This window comes from Erithacus rubecula (genome assembly GCF_903797595.1).
Source record: "Erithacus rubecula genome assembly, chromosome: 3".
NCBI classification, from domain to species: Eukaryota; Metazoa; Chordata; class Aves; order Passeriformes; family Muscicapidae; genus Erithacus; species Erithacus rubecula.
The window spans coordinates 120,447,840-120,466,923 of record NC_136689.1 but is presented as its reverse complement, the minus strand read 5'-3'; the positions used below and the strand labels follow the sequence as shown (position 1 = coordinate 120,466,923).

The following is a 19,084-nucleotide window of genomic DNA, read 5'->3' as shown; positions in this document are numbered from 1 at the left end:
TTCTGAAGTTCTTGTGCATATGGCCAGCTTGTTAGTAGGTTGTCAACCTACATTATGTGCTGCGAGACTAAGGGAAGTATGGCTCAGCCTTGGTGAGGAGCTTCTGGTGTAGCATGCAGGGAGAGCTGAGAGAAGTGCAATTCCAATGAGAATCTGGCCAGCATGTTAAACAAGCTGAGGGATGGGAGGGAGGAAGAAGGAACACTTTCCTTTTGATTCCAAAGAATGGGGAAAGGCAAGGAGGGAAATCTAACAAGGACTTTTTTAAGGCACTTCATTTGTGGCCTCCCACCTGTTTCCCATCTGAGACTGCTGAGCACTCTGTAATCATTCAGTGAAAATGAGTGCAAGGCAGATGAATATCCATGCACAACTAACCTCCCACCCCCTGTTCTCACAGTGAATGCTGTTTCCATATAATGTGACTTGGGGGTGTGCAGACTATTTTAGATGTTGTGAGAAAGATATTTTACCAGTAGAGTGCAGAAATGTCTGTAACTGGAACCTTTTGATAAGCAAAAAGTATGCTAATCACTAGGCATTTCCAGGCATTAGTATCATTTGTCCTTTCCAGGATGCCACAAAAACAAAGAGATGTAGAGAGTACCAAATCACACCTTTTAGTTATGCCTTTGTTTGTAATACTTCTCTGTCATTTCTTTAGTTCTTTCTGAGGACAGTACAGCTGCCTGTATCCAGCCTTATGAAGAAGTACAGACATCTACTGATCTACTGGATCAACAGGATAGTCTTGGAAAGTCTATAAAATGTCACCAGAGCCGGGAACTACCCAGTATTCCCCCTAACAACCCCATGGAAACTATCATCTCATCTAGAAATGCAGAAAATGATCAAGGTCTTGGGATGGAAGGGCCTTATGAAGTCTTGAAAGACAGCTCCTCTCAGGAGAACATCGTTGAAGACTGCTTGTATGAGACTGTGAAGGAAATTAAAGATGTTGGAGCAGTAGTCATTGTGGAAGGGAGCTCTAACAGCAAATCAAAGGCTTCACTGACAGTTTCTGAGGGTCAGAATCAGATTCCTGAGTGCAGAATTGAGTCAGCAGAATATGCATCTGTTGACCGAAATAAGAAGAGTCGCCAAAGTGCAAATTCAGAAAGTCCTCTTGACAACATACCAGATGTAGAGGATGAGCTTCCCCCTCCAGTACCCATGAAACTTCTTGATGAAAATGAGAATGTGCAAGAAAAAGAAGTGGAAGAAGAAGTGACAGAAGGAGCAAGTAAACCAGAAAAGGTAAATACTGCAAATATTTGTCCTCATCAAACAGCCAAATAATGAAAAAGAACATATGGGTGGGAGAGGTAACAGTGAAAAAAAAAATAAACAAAGAAAAAACCACACTCAAGGTGAAGCAAGACTGTAAATGGAAATATTATAATGTATAGGATAGTCTTTACATTAGAGGCATATGCTCATTCTGTTGCCACCTCTATTTTTGATTATTGCAGCTATGCACTATATAAGGCCTTTCCCAAATATTATCCAGGAATTGCATAGGAGGCCTCTGCTTCTTTGTTTGATGGTATTATATTTGTGGAAGCTATTACAAAAGGCATCCAATATCTCCCTCAGCATCTGTATCTTGTTCTGAAGCCCCCTTCTTTTTTTTTTTCTAATGAAACTCCCTCTTACAAAAAGGAGAGGGGGGAATCCATCCTTGGTGGATGTCCTTACTTTAGATGTGCCTCTCGTTGGCCACCTTGACTCAGCTGAGCAGGTGTTAGGCACCTGCTCAAAGTGACTCATTTTGTCTTTTGCTGTAGGAGAGAGGGATAGAAAGAGAGATTGCAGCTGTACTCTTTTATATTTGTCAAATTCTGTAAGTCACATATAAACAGAGCATTAGGAATTTCTAAGTGCTGAAATCACAGCCAAAAGTTACATTTGCTCAGCAGCTTATGCTTCTTCCCTAGGAATGAGTTGTGGTAAATTCCTTGTAAAATAGAATTATGGCATTTTCAACAGTTTATTTTCCCATTTGTAGTTTTTTATCAGAAATCATTATAAGGATGCTTTCAGATAATAGCAGAGACTTTTCATATACTGCTGAATTTGCATTTTTCAGAATGTTTGGATATCTTATTAATTGTGAATGAAAGAACTGTAGGTTTAGCAGATTTTTGGTGTTTCAGTCATCAAATAATAATAGATAGGTATTGGTGAAAATTTCAAACAAATTCTTAAGATGCAATGTGACTTTTAATGTAAACATTTACATTAAAAAATCACAGCAGAGCTGAGGTATTGTTATTGTTTCTGGTTGTTTTCTTATTTGAAGAATTTCAGTAATCTAGGAAGAAGGCAGAAGAATATCTTGTTAAATAAATAACTAACCATGTAACTTGCAAAGCACAATATAGTCCAAATGAATAAACTTCTTGCAGTATAAAAATCGTTTAGCTAGACACTTCAGTGCACATTTTTACAAATAATGAGCTCGTTAAGTAGAAAATTAAGATGTGATTGTCGACAATAATCCAGCAACATTCCCACCTCCCACATTGCAGCCATAAGTAATTTCTAATTAAACATTGAGATAAACAGCTTTGTGTAACAGTGACATTTTTCCTACCAGGTGTGAAAAGACTAGCAGAAAGTAATTGTATTTGCCAGGCACCAATACAAAGGAAAAGCCTTTGCTGCTCTGTAGCTCCCCAGCACACCGTGTATGCAGTGTCAATAACTGCAAGGAGTGAGAATTGATTAAAATGGTTCAGGTTTTGAAGGATTAATCAAGAGATGACACATGCAGTCCCCCAAGTGCCAGAAAAAACGGTGTTTGTCTAATTAAAATGTATTCAGAGCTGAAGGCACCCCGAGTTAACTCTCGGGCAGCATCAGATTATTCCGTGCTGGCTGCTGGGTGCATGCATTATGCATGGAGGTGTGTGCCTCTCCTGTCCTTGAGAGCTACAGCTGCAGAGAGCTGAGATGGTAATTGATGGAATATATAAATGTCATTATTGTTGGCATTGTGTGGGGAGGTGGCTGTGGGGTTGTTTTTCTGTTGTGATGATGATAATTTTTCCCTTTATTGTGCTGCTTCAAGCAATGCAGAGCAGTGCCTGGTTTTTTCAGTGTGGCAACTGAGACTAATCATGGAAATGTATGTTACACTGATAACTCTTTTTGTTAGTGACATTTCTGGTTTTGCATTCTCTTCTCTGAGTCTACTTAGCTGCTTTGTTTAGTGTGACATCTGTATCCCAAACTCTTCAACCTTCTGCCCTGGCCCTGATGCAGGCAGAGGTTGTGTGCACTTCATGCAAGTGTCCCTCACTATAATGAGGGCACAAAGAAGGGACAGGCAGGGAGGCACCTGTGTAACCAAGGCTTGTACCTGCCAACAGGTACAGACTGTCTCCAACCTGGTTCAGTTTCACTGTCTAAAAGAGGGCAGCCCATGCCAGTTCCTGGGAGAGAGCTTGGTGGACCAAGCCAGAGACCATTCCCAAACATAACAGCATGGAAACAGTTTATTTTCCCATTTGTAGTTTTTTATCAGAAGTCATTGTAAGGATGCATTCAGATCATAGCAGAGACTTCTCATAAACTGTTGAGTTTGTATTTTTCAGAATGTTTTTCAGAGCCAGGTGTGCAATAATGGATGAAAATTTACCTAAACTGATTTCTGGCTGTGAACCAACCAAATCCTTTGGAAAGACTTGCTGAGGAGAGACACCTTTAATAGCATGAGGCTTCTTACAGGCCTCCATCACCTGCAAAACCTTGAGCATAGTTCTTCTAATAATGCTGGATAAGCAGAATAGATTTCTTTCTTTTCTTTAAAAAAGAAGTATGGATCTCCTTTTTCCCCCAGATCTTTCCAGAGTGAGCACTGGTAGAAATGCTTTCTGTGTGCCCATCTTGCTGCTGTCATCTGATTTCAGCCTTGCACAGCCTGAGGATGGGCAAAGCATCTCCTACAAATGCACCAGAGGAGAATGTTCTTCTTGTTCTTGTGCCCAAGTGAGGAGCAGCAGCTGAGCCAAAGAGCAAAAAATCAAGTGCTGTCTAGGAACGAAAGGAGAGTGCAAGGCAAATAAGGACACATGTTTGTGTTGCTACTTTTGAGGTTTCAGCATAGTTTAAAATGTTGCTAGGTACAAAATGTTCAGGGGCAAGTGGGATTTTTTTAAGTTTCCACAATAACAATATCCTCCAAAATTGCTGTGCCACAAGCTTCACATTTAGAAGAAAGAATGCAGTATCCAGGGGAACAGCACAGGATGGCAAACACCCTGGGGTATTTATCAGTACTTGAGTGGGAAACTGTAGAAGAGGTCCTGACACATGGTGCTTATAGACACACTGATGACAGAAAAGTCACTGAAGAATTTTATGAGCACATCCTTGTTTTAATGTGTGAAGTTGAAATTAGTAGCTTATTCCCCAGCAGAAAAAATAATGGTGCAGATAGGAAAGACTAAACTAAGCTGCTGTAATGAAACAGATCTAACAAAGTCAAAATATATTTGAACTTTTCCTTTTTGTTTCTTTTTTTTTTTCTTCTTTTTTTTTTTTTTTTTTTTTTTTTTTTTTTTTTAGGTAAACAAACCACAGGTTAAAGAGCACTGTTCTCCCATCTGTGAGAAAGAAGTGAAGGAGTTTGTCAGTGTGAGGGAAGCTTTTCAGGAGCAATAGGCAGAACTTTAGTGTGCTTTGGACCAGGGTCTGTTCCCAGGAACCTGAAGTTTGGTATTTATTAGGAGTAAAAACAACAAGAAAATGGAAGGAGGAAAGAATCTATCACAATGAGCTTCTGAATTAAAAAAAAAAAAAAAAGAAAATAAGTTCTGTGTGCCTGGAAGTGGTATTTTATTGACTGTGCTAAAAATAACTCTAGTCCTCCATGCTGGCTTGCACTGGAGGTAGTATGAAGTGTTTTAGTTGAAGAAGTGTGGAAGACCAAAATACAGCCTTATACAGTGTTAGAAGGCTCCCTCTGAATCCCTGTGGAGTCCAGCAAAGCCTTCTTTGGGAGGAGGCATCCCACAGCTTCTGTGTAGCAGCAAGTAAAGGTCCATTTTTCATAAGAGCAAAATGCTTTTCCCCTGCTGTTTCATGACCTGTTTCACACAGATCACTTTAGATGCTTGAAATCAGACTTGACACCAAACCAAGCCCTCCATCCTTCAGTGGCTCTGCTGTGTCACCTGGCTGCAGCTCAGGGTGGGCTGCAGCAGGTCTGAGTGCTTGTGAGGCCAGGCTGCTGAGCACCTCTGCACAGGGGCTGCATTCCAGGGGTGGAGGACTCAGCTCTCCCATGCAGCATGGCCAGGATCTACAGAATGGAGGATAATAATCAGCCAGAAGGTGTCACCTGAGGATTGTTCTTTTGTCATCTAAAATCCTGTCAAAGGGCAACTGGTGTAACAGCTGACTTCTAATTGTTCAGAAGCCTCTGCAGACACTTCTTATGAAGTGTAAAGGCAGGGATACAGTGATGCAGAGTTTGTTCTAACCATTACATTATTTTTACCCTTTTCAGGTCAGGACCACAGCAGATACATTAAAAAGCTTTACTAACCTCAGGGCTGTTATCTCCAGAGAAGTACTCTGAATAGTGGGGATATTAGCTATGTATAATGCAACTTGAGAGCAAACGACCATAAAATAGAATGTATTGATTATAATGAGAGGGTTTTGTTATAGATTGCACACTGTTGATGGGTAATGAGCCTTTTATTTTCTTTCTTTCTTCCTTTTTTACAGAGGCTTAGTTCAGTGTCTTACAAGTCTCGAGAGGAAGATCCATCTCTTACAGAAGATGAGGTAGGTTTCTTGCATGAAATTCAGTAACTAACCAGAGACCAATTTTTAGGCAGAAATTAGCATAAGTTCTGTGTGATTAAGCAGAATCTAAGAAAGGTGAAACTTGTGTGAAGGGAAAATGAAAGCCCAATATTCTCTGCTATTCTCTTCTATTGCCACGTTCCTAAAATCAGAAATATTCTAACACATGGCTCTATCAGGCCCATAGTTTAAAAATTATGCCAGAAAATAAAAGGAGGCCACAATTAGTTGATTGTTAGGGTAATTTCTTGATTTGGATGACAAGACCTTCTCATAAAGAATAACCAGCAGCCTTTTAAAATATATGCTCCACCTTCCCCATGCAGTGTTTGGAGGTCTGGGAAGTAAACTGAAGCACAATAAAAGCACTGGAACATCAACTGTTTTTTTAAATGTCTGTTGGTCAGATAAACGGAGGAGAGTTAAACAGAGAGAAAAGTTAAACATAAATAAGGCTGTTTGTGATCATCTCCATCCCATGCCATTTATAAATATGTTCTCTGGATCTAAAAGTAAACACAAACTTGGCACTGAGCTAAGTGAGCTAATGCCTTCTGCTGGGAGAAACATTCCCAGACATTAATGAATAACCTGATCTTGAACTGAGTTAATGTAATATGATACTGAGAAGAGTTGAAGTACAGATGAGCAGAAAAGCCATTTTTTGTTTGGTTAGCTGAAATCAGTAAAAAGTACAAAGTATTGATATTTTCAAATCGATGTCCCTCTAAAACAAGAAAATAAAACCAGCCCCAAAACCCCCGAACCAAACTAAAAACAAACAAAAAAACCAAACCAAAACAAAAAATGCCAACTAACCAGCCAGCCAACCAAACCCACCCCCACCCAAACACACCCACACAAAAAAATCCCAGAATCATCAGCAGTGATCTGGTTCATGTGCTTCAGTCTGTGTTGCCTAATGGTAATGGACATTTTTATGTCAATATACTCTTTTAACTGGATTGATACAAACCCAGAGTGGCCTTGCATGCTTGGGAAAGACTTTAAATGTAATAGAAGAGCAGTGTTGCACTGTGATATTTGGTACCAGAGAAGTGCTGCAGGGAAATTCAACCATCTGTCCTGTGCAAGGGCTAGTGTCCATTTGGCCTGGGAGAGGGAATTAAGACTGATTCCTGTGCTTGGCATCAGCCCAGGTAATCCCTGAGCAGAGGGACGTGTGTGGATGAGGGCTTCTCCTCACTTTTTCATGTTCTTGTTGAAGTGTACCACCTCACCAGAGGGAATTTTTAGTTAGGAATGAAATGCTGGTTCCCTTTCTGCTGTTTACAGCTGAGAGGTTTCAGTCTCCAGTCCAAAGTTCACATACTCAATGCTGAGAAGCAGCTCCTCTTTGTAGGCAGAGTGTAGTCAACAAAGCACATCAGTATTGGCACTATTTGCTGTTTTCTGGTGTGAGTAATTTATCTTCACATATATTGGTACCTATTTATCCTGCCTATAAAAACAATTAACTATTCTTCTATTGCAATGTCTCTAAAAGCAGAAAAGTAGCCACTATCATTAAAAATAGTAACAATAATAATTTCAAATGCCCTAAGGGTCAGACAGCATTCTTCTACTATGTCATAGCAGTTCAATCTGATCCTCCCTTTGATCCCTGCTGAGTCCAAATTGACTCCAGGACCACAGCAAAACTTCAAGAGCTCCTGCTCACAAAGCCATTCCCTTTTGCCCAGTTCTAATTTTCTCACCAGGGTTTTATAATCAAGGAAGTTTTACATTTATAAACTTATTTTATAAAACATTCTTTTTTTGAAAGAAAACTGTTCATAAATGCATGCCATTTTATATTTTTTTCAAGGAAGAAATCATATCCTTTTAGAAAGGATATCTTTATATCAGAAGATCCTGTCTGTTCTTAAATAACCAACATCCTTGTAGTACAAGGGTGCAGACTGGTGCACAAGCTTCATACTCAGCAGGTGTCTCCTTTTCCCAGATCTCAGCCATGTACTCATCGGTCAGTAAGCCAGGACAGGCCATCAAGGCACTGGATTCTCCTTACACCTGCATTCAAGAAATTGCATCTCAGAGGTCCCCATCTATTTGCAGTGGCCTCTATGCCAGTGTGAAGGACTTTGAAAACACCCTAAATTCTACCACTGTGCCTCAGCCAGCGGACAGACCAAACGGGGAGCTGGAGCCGGACTATGAAGCTATCCAGTCAGTGAGCCAGGAAGAAGACAGGACCTTGTCTGTGCCTCACACAAACCACACTGCTCTTTCAGGAGAGAATGACTATGAGAGCATAGGGGACTTGCAGCACCACAGGGAATTCACCAGACTTTAACCACTCTGGCAGCAGATTTCCCCGCTGTTATTTTCAAAGTGAAACACGGAGAGGGAAGTGCTTTTCCTTTTGAGGAACAAAGCTAAGTATGGAACACAAGTTGTGAAGAAGCAATGTACATTTCAGCCAGGGTGTACCTGGTGGTTTTCTGGTTGGTGGATCAAGGCTCATGGGAAAGGGTACGTCAGGTCAGAAAGATGACCAGGACAACGTAAAGGTTTCTTTATTATCATTAGCTCCAAGGCAAACATAATTTGGGAGGAGCGCCATGCTTGTCGTCCTGATAGGATTACCAAAAAGACTATCTTTACACAAAACTAGCTTCTCATTTTAAGAGATCATTTTATGTCATTTTCTTCAAAGTGCTTTTCAAGCATAATTTTTCATTTGGCATCCACAATGTTGAGCAAACCACGGATAATTGTACCTCAACTCAGACTTTGCAGGGCTGGGGAGGATGCACTCACTTCTGCATCTTTTGGGGAGCTCTGTCCACATTCACTGCAACTAAAGTGCAAACAACAGTAGTTCACAAGGGATCGACTCCAAATGTACTTGAATTAATTCTGCTGACTTTTTTTCCTTTTTTTTTCTTTTTTTTTTAATGTCAAGGGCTGTAGAATGTGACTTGCAGTATTTCAGATGTGTACTGGTATTTGTAGGGATTTTGTCTGGTTACTTGTGAAATATCCCTTTAAAATGGCAAGGTCACCCTTAGCATTCTTGCACTGTTTCCCTCAAATGGACATAAACACCTACCTATACACACCCCAGACCATTGTCATTTTGCAAAAAGTTGTGCAAATGAGTGCACTGGCATAATGTGTAGTCTAACCTTAGTGGTGTTGAGTAATTTTTTTGCAGAATTTTGCCCTTTATAAAGACTTAAATATTTTAATATGTTTGTCTACTTTCTTATATAGGAAAAAATATGTATTATGTTGAGTGGATAGTATTTTTATTTTTTACAATATATTTTTCATCTTCAAAGTTTTTGTAGATTAACTTACTGGGGTTTGTAACAGGAGGAATCCCATTCTTTATTTGGGCTGTATTTGGTTTTGTTTTTTAAATTTTTTTCCTATTTCAAAAGTAGATTAATGAAAATTGCTTTGGGGTTGTTTTGTTTGCTTTTTCTGTCTCCTTGAGCAGGGATATGGAACATGCCTTGCTGTTTTTAAGCTAAAATCATGGAGTCTATGTAAAAGATCACTGCCAAAGGGCAAAAAAGAGGCAAAAGAGAGTCGGATTTAGTCAGGCATAGCCACTGGTCCTCCTTGTTCTTCTGCTGAAAGGGGCAGGGGGGCAATCAAGACCTTCTTGGGCCTCTTACAAGCATCTTGAAAGCCACTGGCTTTTCAAAAATGCTGAGTTGTTCTGTTACTGTGAAAAACAAAGTACAGTGCTTGGATGAAATAAGCAGGTACTGGACTGGTACTTTTTTTCTTCAACAATAATACAGTAAATAGTACAATGGTACAAGAATAGTCCAGCAGTAAAGAATTAGCATTGTTTGACATGCATGTGCACATAGCCCCATGTATATAAGCATACACTTGTAATTTGGACACAAGTGTGAGTTATAGTTCAAGCTTGGCAACATTCACATACATAATATCTGGCATGTGCTTGAAGAGCAGTTTATTTTTAATTCAAAATAAACAGTACATAAATTGAGGCTGGCTTATTCTATAGTAAACAAACCAGGTTTACTTTCAGCTGGATTGGTACTGGGTTTTGATGGCTGAGCCCTTCTTGGATCCTTGGTCAGTGCTCCACATGACTTGATACTATGAAGAGTAAACATAGATCTGTTTACACATATTTATTAGAAATAGTTTCATAACTGAAAGAAAGAAGTGTGCTGATTTCCAGGCTTTGCCTGTCAGCAGTACAGCTGTGAGGAGCAGTGCAATTGTGCAGTCAGCCTCTGCCCACAGGGTAGGTCAAACTTTGTGGATCCTGACCTTGTGCAGCTGCAGCACGCACGATCTACGACTCTCTTCCTTGGAGGAGAAGCAGTTCAGACCACTCCACATCCATCCTGCTCTTGACCATGCTGCCATGTTTTGACAGCTGCAGCAAACTCTTTGCTTCCACTTCAGTGCTTTTTAAGGATGACTGTGGTTTTGCTTTCTGGAGTTTTTCCTTTATAAAAGTTTTTGTTTCTGTTTCCTCGAATGTGAATTCTTGAAGTTCACCTTTGAATGTTCTCTCCTTCTACTTCACCCTGTCTAAGGCCAAAGATAAGATACACCATGTTTCAGATTTGTTGTGTTGAGTCTGGAGAATTTCTTTAGTCTTTAACTATGTGTTTTCTGTCTGTTCCTTGCTCAGGGGTACCAGTTTATATATGTAGTCCTCAGTCTGACTCCTGCAGCTTAGTGGCAGGCATACCTCAACTCCTGAAATTCCCAAATACATCTCAAGATGCAGTTATCCCTTTACATGGATGACTGCTTTTGGAGAAACAGTAGGAACATGAGGTTTGCCAAGTTCACTAGATTCGGTTTCAAAACCAATTCAAAGATACCTTGAGATAATGTGCATTGATAGCAAAGAATAGCACTGAATTCTTGATTGTAAAATTTTAAGGTGCAAAAGAGGAAAAGGAAACATCACTCTAAAAATACACCCGTTGAGACCAGCAGGTCAAAGGATGGTGGAGCACTGTTCAGTCATTCTGTTGTCTTTCATAGCTAGATCAGAAATGTTGCTTTGTAAGAAGGGACACAAGTCCTTCTGTTCTTTCTTTCCTCTGTTCTGACAACTGCTCCTGAGACCCCCTAGACTTCCCTTTTTCACACTGAAAGAAAAATTCTCCTCCCCCTCTCTTTGGTTTCTGTTTTTAACCTGTCTCATACAGCCTTGCACTGGGAGCTGGTACTGTATCTGCTGTCCTGTGGCAGTGGCACATTCCTTCCTGTTTACAGGACTTTCAGGATGGTCCCAACCTTTTAATGGTCCATCAGACCTCAGTCTCATGGAGAAACAGTTCCATTCTGGATTGCTGCTTTTGGGATGTGTACCTGCCCTCAGCCTTGAGACCTACCCACACTAGACTTAAGAGCTCCAAAAAATAATTACCCTCCTGAACAAGGATGTACGGGGAAGTCCATAACTCCTTTGCAATCTCCATTATGTAATCTAATGCTAAAGGTAAATGTTTTAGAATTCAGTCCCAGGTTGGTGAGTATTTACATTTCTTGACAAACAATAAAGGTTCTGGTTTAGTTCTCTCTTCCCAGAAGTAACACCTGTTCCTCTATGGCTGTTGTCAATGCTTCCTTTTCATTAATATATTTGATAGAAAAGTTTTTCCAGCATTAATCCCCACAGAGATTAATCTGACTGTAAAGAAAAGGGAGTCTCTTCTACTTGTCTCTTTACTGCTCTTTTTAACTCTTTCACCATATCCCTAAATAAAATGTCAACATCCAAAATGAAGTATTTGTTACCTGGTGATGTTTTCTGGGGAAGCTTCACAGTCTATTTCTTTGCCTCCTTTTTTTGGCACAACTGTACAATAAGATCTCACATCGAATTGCCACAGTAAGGCCAAGAGAAGCTGTAATGTGTATATAACTGCACTAATGAAAATGTCTTTTTGATTTCCCTCTGGGAACTAGTAGAAAATAGGAAATGCAGTTCAAGCATCTCTTCCATGAATCTGTGTCTCTCATGAGAGTTGTTTTTACCACATACCTAAACCAATGCTAATCCAATATGTAAACCAGTCATCCTTTTCTAACATGAGTGTAGAATAACTTTTTCAGTCACAGAGAAAAATTAATTCTTCGCAGATACCTGTAGCACAGGCATGTACCTAATTACCACAGTTAAATCAGTTATAGTGCCTTTTCTACAAAGTAGCTAGTACTTCCATACTCTTTTCCATACTGCATGTGTTTAACTCAAAAGTACAAAGGGACAACCCCAACATTTACTAGTCCCAAGTTAGAAACATCTTTATAGATACACATTTAATGTACTGGACCTCAGTTAGCCCTACAATAGCAATAGTCACTCACAAACATCCATTATAAAGCCCAGTAATGTAGCTATGATGACTAAGCTTTGCAATAAGAATTATCAGTCTTCTTTTGAATAACCTAGGTTTTACAATAGTGAGCATTCAGGGAGGTGGTGTTCATGTCACCATGTGAACAATTAGTTGCTTCAGTCTTTCTATCACTATAAATTGCAGGCTTGCTTACATGTAGCAGGATCCATGGAGTGAGGGATGAGCAGGTGTGGGGATTCATATTCATGAGTAACCCAGATTTGGGTCATCCCCATAGTTTCAACTGGCTGATGACCAGCTGCCTTGTTCTCCAAACCCTCATCTATCGTGCCTTCAAGGAGTCCATCCTGCAGGATGCTTCTGGGCTGCATGCTTCTCCATGGCTCCCTGAAGAGCTCCTGTCTGCTGTTTTGAACACAATTCTGTATACTCGGTGCTCTCTGTTCAACCTTTCAATGGTGCTTTTATAAGATGCTGGATAAATGGTTTGCATGTGCTTTCTGAAAGCTGATGTGTGAAGCTGTGACACAGAGTGCTCTCTCTGATATTGTCTGTGTCCCAGAACTTAGCATTAACTGTGCTACTCTTGACTACAAAAGCTGGCAGTGCTGCCCTGTCTCTTGCTCATCTCACTGCAGCCAGAGTGGAGTCACCATGTGTGGCAGCCCTGCCCAGCCATTCAGGCCAGGCAGCTTGGCCTGGAAGCAGCTGGAGACTCTCATCTGTGCACTGTGGGACTGGAAACATCATAGCCAGCTCAAGGACTTTTTCTGTCTCCTATTGTGCAAATACATTTGTTTACCATGTGACTGTAAGAAATCTGTTTCTGCAACAAATATTTGGACCACACTCCAGTGAGGGACTTTTGCTCTTAGGCAAATAACCAGTTTTTTCAGATGAATTTCGTTTTTTGAGGTTGGAGTATGCCTGAATAGGGCTTTTACATACCTCAGTAATTTGGTGTAGTAGTCTGCTGCAAAACAGAAGAATGCAGAAAGATGCTTAGCCTGACAGATGCTCCTTTGGTGGTGTGCTAAGGACTTTTGAGGGCATGTCTCTTCCTGGGAGCAGGGAACATAATTACTGTTAATATGCTTTCATACCCTGGTGCTGAAGTTGATTTGTAGCATCTCCTCTGGGATGGTGGTGGCTGAAGTCATTGCCAGAGCAGATCTCAGCCTCAGAAAAGAAAATATACATGTATAATATATATCCCTTGCTGGAAGCAACATGTATTCAGGATTATGTTAAAGATAAATGCTGTGAATGGAACATCACAGAGCTAAAAATACGGGGTTCCCTTTCTTCAAGGTTCCCATTGATTAATTGATAAAACTTAATTTACATATAATCCAAAGGTCAGCAAGACTGTCTACACAATGTAGATATATTTTAGCTCCAGCACCCCAGTTTCCATAGAAATGCACAGATTATCTTTGCATTACATACCCACAGTCTGTGGGTAATATCAATCTTACAGTTCTGTTTTTACAAGCTGCGAGGTTTTGTTTCAGGAGCCTTCAGTTTTAAACTGGCCAGAAGGACAGTCACTACAAGTATGATAGCAAAGTGCCTAAAAATGGATGTTTGTGTAGAGGTAAAGATGCTCACTGTTACTGCACAGCCACTTGACTGCTGTATGTGGTGCTCTCTTCCCATACACATCCCTAAATATTGTCTTTCATTTGTGGTGTCCGTTTATTGTTATAATAGCACAGTCTTAACAGTGGTTTGTCTTTGCAAATTTATTGGCTAATTTTGACTAGCATGTATTTGTATAAAAAATACAAAATTAATTTTTTTTGTTTAGAAAGCAGCTATGTTATTTCTTACAGTTTTTGATAATACAACAATCAGCTTAGATTATTTTTAAGGTATATAAGTATTACTTGACTTCAAAATGCTTCATTTGAGATTTCATAATGCCTCTTGTTCACTACAAGACAATATCACCAACTCTTGTCCTTTTTTATATTACTATACTAAGGAGGGGGCTTAAACCCTACGTATCTTATTACTAAAAAAAAAACCAAAAAGCAAAGAGACAGTGCTGATGTTTTCAATTCCTCATGTCTAAAAAGAGAACAATTTTAATTTTAACTCACATTTTAACTTCCAGCACAGGTGGGATTTAGACTACCCTCTTATTTATGGAACTTCTCATCCCCACTATGTTCAGCTGTCACCATCTGAGTATCTCTTTTGTCCTTAGTGAAATATGACAGTTGTACAGAGGGTACAGAAACTGCATCACATTAACACTTCTGAATGGGATCTTTTCAATGTGCCCATGATATTCAGGAGACTGGACTTCAGTTGTTCAGATGTTTTGAGGTAATTGCATCCTGTGTGGAGGACATCTGTGGAGGTCTTCACTTTCTTTCAAGGCAAGAAATTCTGTAGCTTGCAAGCACTGATATGACATACAAAAACACATAAAAGATGTGAATTGTCACAATGTTTAAATGCATTATTAAAGAAACATCTAAGAGCACAAGAAACTGCTTTCTCACATGTCTGAGGATACTGGAATTCGCTCTTTGTATCTGAGACTGAGAAAGGTCACATAGCCAGTCTCCTCAGAACATCCTACCAGCAGACAGGTCTTTGAAATGAGCCAGTGTGGTGGCTCCTGAGTTTCTGTATGTGCCACCTTCATGATTTCCAGCAGAGCCTATCGCATCTCTGTGGCAATGAATACTTAGGAATGGCCCTTTGCTTCACAGTCCCAAACCCTTTAACTGAAGGAAGGGGTTGTGAGCTGCTTCTCCTCAGTCTGACTGGTCTTTCTAGATGAAAGTGTGCTAAGAGCCCACCTTCAGGCCCACAAAAGAGCATTCACTGTCAGGGTAAGACAGGTACAGCCCACTGCAGCAGCTGGGAAGAATGAGGTAAAGTAACAATAGCTAAATTTCATTTGCATTTCCCCCATCTCACAGACAACCTGTTTCAAAAGATTTTTAAAGTAGAAAAGCTTACAGTAAAGGGAGGAGTTGCTGAGATTCCCACAAGAGATGGATAACATTGTTTATTCTTCTCAGTATTCCCTATATAGAGAGGCAGGAGCAAGTCATTACCACCCAACCATGATGCAGTTGGATTATTCTTTATCAAGCCTCTGTATCAACAGAACTGAAATTAATAAATGCTAAATACATGTTTTTGTTCTATTAGAAACCCAACATGGACAAATATAAATGCACTAAAATAAGTACCATGTGTAGATCTTGCATCACAAGGAGTTTTTAGCAAAAAACAAAACCAAGACCCAAATGAACAAAAACCTCAATTCTAACTGGAATACTTTATTTAAATAGAATTCTTTGCATGAGCCAAGGCTGCAAGATTGGGCCCTACGAGTTTAGAAGTTTGTTTTAGCGATAGGTACTTTTGTTTGTATTTTCAGTGAAATGTATTTTCTTTCTATTAGTGAATGGATATGACTTCCATAAGAACAACAGAAATTGTCAGTTACATGGATAATTATGTCTAATAGCTAATTAATAAAATCATGCCTCAGTAAGAGTCACTTAAAATTGGGTGCTGTATGGGCTTTAGCATGAAATTGCTTTACATATGGAACATTGCAAACTAAGAACATAATGGATAAGAATTTGTAAATACAGACACTTTTGTTTATTTTATCCATTGTTTTATAATGGAAAAAATATGTGTTACTGGAATATCTCTGAGCAAAGTTCTCTTACATAGTGTTCTAGCAACAAAAAGTGTTTTCTGGACAACTATTTGAGTCTCTGATCACTGACAGAGAACTGCAAAACATCCTCAAAACAGTCTGAGCTTGTGAAAAGAGAGGCTTAGAACTGTCTTGGCTATCTTTGAGTGGATATAGTTGAATATACTGCAAAGTTCAGCTCTGTAGGCAGTGAGAGCAGCTCAGTGACTGCACAACTGTGCCATATACACCTGGAGTTAATGCATGTAGCCTTCTGAGATGGCTGAGATTAGCTAAGGCTTGTTTGCTACATGAAAGATTATTTGGCTTGCTATCTGTTTGAAATTAAAATACTTTTATCAGCACCGCTGCAAACACTGAAATACTGTAGTTTTGCAGAATGTATGTTCTATAAATTGTAGTTTAATTGTAATTGCAGGGCTTATCCTACTGTTAGAGCAGTTCAGATCCAACACTAAATTGCATTTGTAAATTAACAAATGCCATTAAATTCCTCTCAATATTTTGTAATAGAATACTATGAGTTGATGTCATTTAGTCATACCTTTGTTCCAAGAATCTTCATCAGATATTTCTATAGCCAATTCAGCTTTTGGCTGCTGAAAGCACAGTAGGCAATTAACGTTATTTACTGTAAATGTAGACAAGTTTTATGTAAATATTTCTGGGGGAAAAATGCTACATGAACATATGAAGCAGTTATCTAAAAGTAAGAACATAGGTCAGTAATAAAAAATGCAGGTTTTATTTATGTACAGTAGTATCATAACATTTACTTGTTTATATGCAGAAAAAAAATCGTATGTTTCTGTAATTATTCTCTGAAAGCATTTAAAAGAGGCTCTGGCATTTTCTCTGGTTATTATATTTGCAAATAACTCTTGAATTTATTGGAAATCCATGTAAATGATGTCAAATAGGAAACATGTTACATTGCAATGAAATTAATTTAATTCAAAAATCCTGGCAAAATTCACTGGAATAAAATCTATATATAAATTCAATAGCCAGACAGAATAAACCACAATAAATAAGCTTTGTCTTTTGTTTTAGTGGTTGGTTGGTTGGTTGGTGGTTGGCTCTTTACCTGTGCCTCTTATTGTTGTTTTCTTAACAAATATATTATTCAGTCCTTGCAGTCACTTCATCCTGCCGGTCTTAAAACCTGCATTATTTTATAGAATTCTGTTTGTTCTGGGAATTTTGTGCTGATTTCATTTATGTGAGACTACCAAGACTTGTTTGTGATATATAGCACCTTACTCCTCCCGAAGCCACAATCCTGTCAAGACTCAAGCATGCATACAACAGCACCAATTTTAAGTTGTCTCTGACTAAAACAGGATCTGCCATGAATGTAGTGGCACTATGCTCTTTAATGCAGGTAAGAACATTGTATTTGAACCTTTCCAAGTTGTACAGCTTTCAGCATTTTTAAAGCTGCAATTACCAGTCTTATGGATCATCCTCTGAAATTGCCATGGCATTTGATTCCTTTCCTTTGTTATAGATGCTCTGTAGGTAATGTTCCCCATCCATTTGCTGCACTGCTCTGTCAGTAGCAAGACTCATTTGTGTAGAAATACTTTTAAGAGCATCTTGAAGCATTTCAAAGGCAGGTGACTTAGGACCACTGCTGAATATCTAACACAGAACATGGAAGTCTGACACAAAGAAATGTCATCTTTTAAGCATGTCACTGGAACAGGGCTCCTTTGTACACCAGAGCATGAGGCTAAAATAGTACCTAACCTTTTGGGGCTTGCACTTTCCATGACTTGCACATCCCTTCTCATTATCTTTAATGACAGATAGGAAAAGAGCAGCTTTGCCCAAGTAATACTAAGTACTTACTGATGAACATATTTCTGGAAAATTCACAGTGCAGACAGGGATTAGTTACACCAAGCTGGGAGGCTGAAGATATTAGATAGACAAGTAGTATCTGTTCACTGTCAAACTGATTGCTTTTTTATTGTTTAATCTGGATAAGTATATTTTAATACTCAAAAGATACAGGGTTATAGGTCAAACAGAGAATTTGTTAAAATAAGGAGTGTTTCATGTGCAAAATCCTTCATGATCTGATAAGTGTAAGAGAAGATTGCTTTTTACTGAATATTTGTTCATGGGCAAAGAAGCTGCAAAATATGCAATTTGATATAAATTTTTATTAAGTAACTGCTGAATATTATCCAATACGAGCTGTTCTTCTGAAAAAAGAAATGCATGCAGCATTATCAGGAGAACTGTTTCACAGACTTTTTTTTTTTTATTATTATTCATTCTGAACAGTTGCTATCAGCCATAAAATAGCTCTACTAAAATGGTTAGCTTCAGGTTTAAAGCCAACCACACAGAACTATAAATGTGGCTGGCTGAAATATTGAACAATTTGCCCATATTCTGGCTAATCACGTAGCTGCATGCACACACTTGGGAACAGAAACTTCAAGCATCTTTGTTATCCATGAGCTTTGACATCACTTAAAAGTAAAGCTTTAACCTAATGGGAGCTGGGTGTGCAATCAGGAGTATACTGCAGTGACACCTGGTGTTTAAAACAGAATTAGTCCCTGTGAAGTGTGGCTTACAATTTACTTTTAATCGGGTATATATTCACTCAAAGACTCACAGTTCATCCTGTGCTCATGGAGCATAGCATTATGTTGAACTAGAAAGCATTGGAGCTAAAGAGTGGCTTGACATTCCTTCGTAGAAAATGTGTCTGACAGATTTGTTTCAAAAGCCCAAAACTGCAGTGACATGATCCTTCTAGCATTGTAGCTGGCAAGATACTGCAGCACTACTTCTTCTCAGTTGGCTATTACATAAATGAGATTGACCTTTCGTGTAACTCACACGACTGGAATTTCTGCACAGCCTTTGTGGAAGGGCTGATAGGCAAGAATAGAGAACTGTCAGTTCAGGCAGAAAACAGGGATCCCGTGTGTGTTGTGGTGCTAGAAAGCACATTAGAGCTACAATCAATTCTTCTGAAACAGCTTCTGCTAAAGAGCTTATTGACCAAAGTAGTCAAGATCTGCATATTTACAGATGTGACTGAAATGGCATGTAAATCCCATTATCAGTTAATGTAATTGAGGATTATTAGGGTAATGCAAGATAATAATTAGGATCATTACTATCGAGGATTTCAGTTTGCCAAATTATAATATAAGCATAAATAAATAATTATATTGTATTATATTATAATATATAATAT

At 39.0% G+C, this 19,084-nt stretch overlaps 1 protein-coding gene across 7 annotated transcripts in view; it reads left to right on the top strand.

Moving 5' to 3' along the window:
* The window catches only part of PAG1 (phosphoprotein membrane anchor with glycosphingolipid microdomains 1), a 108,216-nt gene extending 91,306 nt beyond the window's left edge, over window positions 1–16,910 (top strand). For 5 of the 7 annotated variants that reach the window (XM_079300068.1, XM_079300067.1, XM_079300072.1 and 2 more), the window contains 3 exons: window positions 665–1,257; window positions 5,740–5,799; window positions 7,787–9,814. In XM_079300068.1, coding sequence (XP_079156194.1) covers window positions 665–1,257; window positions 5,740–5,799; window positions 7,787–8,137 — 1,004 coding nt within the window. In that variant the 3' untranslated portion in view covers window positions 8,138–9,814. Of the gene's footprint in view, window positions 1–664; window positions 1,258–5,739; window positions 5,800–7,786 lie in introns of all 7 variants that reach the window. The other 2 variants (XM_079300069.1, XM_079300070.1) reach the window with 1 other exon arrangement.
* The last annotated feature ends 2,174 nt before the right edge of the window (window positions 16,911–19,084 follow it).